General features: G+C 60.3%; 1 protein-coding gene across 1 annotated transcript; it reads left to right on the forward strand.

Moving 5' to 3' along the window:
* Positions 1–2,632: 2,632 nt before the first annotated feature.
* LOC118159632 (calmodulin, striated muscle) lies at positions 2,633–3,115 on the forward strand. The gene has a single exon (XM_035314204.1). The coding sequence runs from the start codon at positions 2,648–2,650 to the stop codon at positions 3,095–3,097; it is 450 nt and encodes a 149-aa protein (XP_035170095.1). The 5' UTR covers positions 2,633–2,647; the 3' UTR covers positions 3,098–3,115.
* The last annotated feature ends 324 nt before the right edge of the window (positions 3,116–3,439 follow it).

A 3,439-nucleotide genomic window follows, 5' to 3' on the forward strand; every position in this document is an offset into this window, starting at 1 on the left:
CCCCCCCCCCCCCCCCCCCCGAAAGCAAACCCAGACGCATCTGCGCACATCTTGTGGTTCCAGCCACGCAGGGTCGGGATAATTCCTCTGGGTGCTTCTCACCTTTTATTTTTTAATGATAACGATAATAACAATTTCATTTTTTAACCGTTTTATTAATTTCTTTAGCTGTTTCGGGGGTCAGACCGCCCCAAGGCAGAGCTTGGGGTTGAGCAGCAAAACACCGCGCGAGGCTTCAGCGCCCAGCAGCGTCCTCTCCGCGCTCCACCAGGATTTAATGGGCCAGCAGGCGGGTTGAGGAGGTTAATTAGCCTGCCGTGCTAACGAGGTCGCAATTAAGCGTGGTCGAAATCAAGGGCTGGCCTGATCTCCTCCCAGAGAGGGTTGGCGACGGGGGAGGCAGCGTGGGATGGTGCTGGGGTGGCAGCGGGTGCTGGAGATGGGGGGGGGGGGGGCTGGAGAGATGGGGAGGTGGTGGGAGGTGCTGGTGGGTGCTGGTGGGTGCTGGTGGTGGGAGGTGGTGGGTGCTGGTGGTGGGTGCTGGTGGTGGGAGGAGATGGGTGGTGGGAGGTGATGGGTTTTGGTGGTGGGAGCTGGTGGTGGAAGGAGATGGGTGCTGGTGGTGGGAGGAGATGGGTTCTGGTGGTGGGAGGTGATGGGTGCTGGTGGTGGGAGCTGGTCGGTGCTGGATGGTGATGGGTGCTGGTGGTAGAACATGATGGGCGCTGGTGGTGGAAGGCGGTGGGTGCTGGTGGTGAAAGGAGATGGGTGCTGGTGGTGGGAGGAGGTGGGTGCTGGTGGTGGGAGGAGATGGGTGGTGGGAGGTGATGGGTTCTGGTGGTGGGAGGTGATGGGTGCTGGTGGTGGGAGGTGATGGGTGCTGGTGGGTGCTGGTGGTGGGAGGTGATGGGTGCTGGTGATGGGTGGTGGGAGGTGGTGGGTGCTGGTGATGGAAGGAGATGGGTGCTGGTGGTAGGACTTGATGGGTGCTGGTGGTGGAAGGTAGTTGGTGCTGGTGGTGGAAATTGATGGGTGCCAGGGACAGGGCGGTGACAAAGAAGCACCCCCCCCATCAGCTTCCAGCGTTGCTCAGCACCCAGGCACTCCCAGGATGGAGCCTCCCCTTAGCAAGACCACCCCGGTGCCCCCCCAGCCCACCTCATGTTGGAGCTCAGACAAGCCCCCCCCCAGCTTGAACAACCTCCTAAATCCTCCCAGGCCTGGAAAACACCCCCAAAAAAAACATCTGACGGTGCCTGCCTCTCCCAGCCACCCCCAAACCAGCCCCCACTCCCCAGCCCCGCACTTTCCCTGTCCCGCCCGGGGCTCTTTCACAATTTTGATTCATTTTGGAGCAGAACAGCAGCGAGGGCAGGCGGAAAACCAGGGAGAAGCTCGTTGCACAAGAGGAGCCTCCCCGAAACGCGCTCGCCGTGCCTCTCACCAGACAGGTTCCCGGCATGGCTCAGCCCATTCCTCCCTGCCTCTGCGACACTTTTTGTGCCAGGAGTTTTTTTTTTTTCCAGACGAGTTTTTCCTCAAGATGGTCACCCCCTCCCAAACTTTGTCCGGCCTGGAGGCCCCAATTCCCACGCGATCCCAAGTTGTCCCATGGGTTGCTTCTGTTTTGTGGCATTTCCTTTAAATCCCCCAGGTTTCGTTCCTCGCTGGGGGAATCTGGGGAAAATCAGTGCCGTTTTCCTGGAGGCCAGGAAGGCAAAATACCTTCTGCAGCTGCTCAGCTGGGACTTCTGGTCTGTTTGCTCCTTGGCCCGGCTGGTGACGTTCGCTTGGCTGGCACGTAGGGAAGAGGGGATGGAAGGTGGGTGGGTGGGTTGAAGGATGGATGGATGGAAGGATGGATGGATGGATGGTAGAATGAACGCATGGATGGATGAACAGATGGATGGATGGGTGCCTGGGTGGATGCATGAGTGAATGGGCAGATGGATGGATGGATGGTTGGATGGATGGTTGGATGGATGGTTGGATGGATGGATGGACGGACGGATGGATGGACGGACGGATGGATGGTTGACGATGGATGGATGGATGACAATAGATGGATGGATGGTTAGTTGAAAACGGATGGATGGATGGAAGGAATGTAGGTGGGTAAAAGGAAGGACACACGGATGGATGGTTGGGTGGCTGAGTGGATGCAGTTGGCTGGCTGGCTGGATAGATGAACACAGACGGATGGATGGACAGAGAAACTGACCTCATCACCACGTGCTTCTGAACCCCGCTGCACTCCCTGCAGTGAGAGAGGAGCAAAAAACCGAAAGCAGGACGTTACGAAGTGGTTAACCCTCACCCAGCCCGGGGCTAACCCCTGACTAACCAGGGCATGAGCCTCACGCCGCGACTCACCCACTGCACAACCACCTCATCTCCCCGGGGGCCACGCGGACGTTCACGGGGAGCCCGGACGAGCCGTCACGGCTGACTCAGGTCCCCGTCAGCGTCGGCAGCTGGGCTCTGCCTGGGCCTGCACGAGCAAGAAGCTCCCTGCGGGCCTCGGCTCCTCCTTTTCCTCCACCTCCTCCGGGAAAGGGAGGACGGAGGGAGGAGGCCCCATCCGTGCCTCCCCGCCGGCGCTGCGTGCCGGGGCAGAGCCGCGTGCGAGCGGGGAGCGCGGGACGCCATGGCCGAGCGGCTGTCGGAGGAGCAGATCGCCGAGTTCAAGGAGGCTTTTTCCCTTTTCGACCGGGACGGCGACGGCTGCATCACCACCAAGGAGCTGGGCACCGTCATGCGCTCGCTGGGGCAGAACCCCACCGAGGCGGAGCTGCAGGACATGGTGGGCGAGGTGGACGCCGACGGCAGCGGCACCATCGACTTCCCCGAGTTCCTCTCGCTGATGGCGAGGAAGATGAGGGACTCGGACAGCGAGGAGGAGATCCGCGAGGCCTTCCGCGTCTTCGACAAGGACGGCAACGGCTACATCAGCGCGGCGGAGCTGCGGCACGTCATGACCAACCTGGGCGAGAAGCTGACGGATGAGGAGGTGGACGAGATGATCAAGGAGGCCGACTGCAACAACGACGGGCAGGTCAACTACGAGGAGTTCGTGAGGATGATGACGGAGAAGTGACCTTCATCCCCGGCCCGCAGGTAACTTGCCGGAACACCGCTTCGTGCCCAACCCCAAGTGCAGGGAAAGACTTGGACCTGGGGGGGGCCACCCTCCCCTTGGCAATGGGACCCCAAATTCCACATTCCAGCGGTGGGAAACACGGACGTTCGCGGTGCTTTGTTTATTTATTTTTTTTAATTTTTAAATTTTATTTTTCCTTTGTTTCTTCATAGGGAACCGAGGCCGTGGTGGCCCCCAGCCCCTCCGTCCCCTCACCTCACCCTCTCCGCCACCCTGGGCTGGAAAATCGTCTTTCCTCCCAGCCGGAGCATCGCCAGCCAGCGTCCGCGTCGGATGCGG

The sequence above is a fragment of the Oxyura jamaicensis genome, unplaced genomic scaffold, assembly GCF_011077185.1.
Source record: "Oxyura jamaicensis isolate SHBP4307 breed ruddy duck unplaced genomic scaffold, BPBGC_Ojam_1.0 oxyUn_random_OJ71384, whole genome shotgun sequence".
Taxonomy (NCBI): Eukaryota; Metazoa; Chordata; class Aves; order Anseriformes; family Anatidae; genus Oxyura; species Oxyura jamaicensis.

What these genes read in the sequence shown, in the direction of transcription:
- LOC118159632 (XM_035314204.1), top strand. Translation starts at nt 2,648, where the DNA reads ATGGCCGAGCGGCTGTCGGAGGAGCAGATCGCCGAGTTCAAGGAGGCT.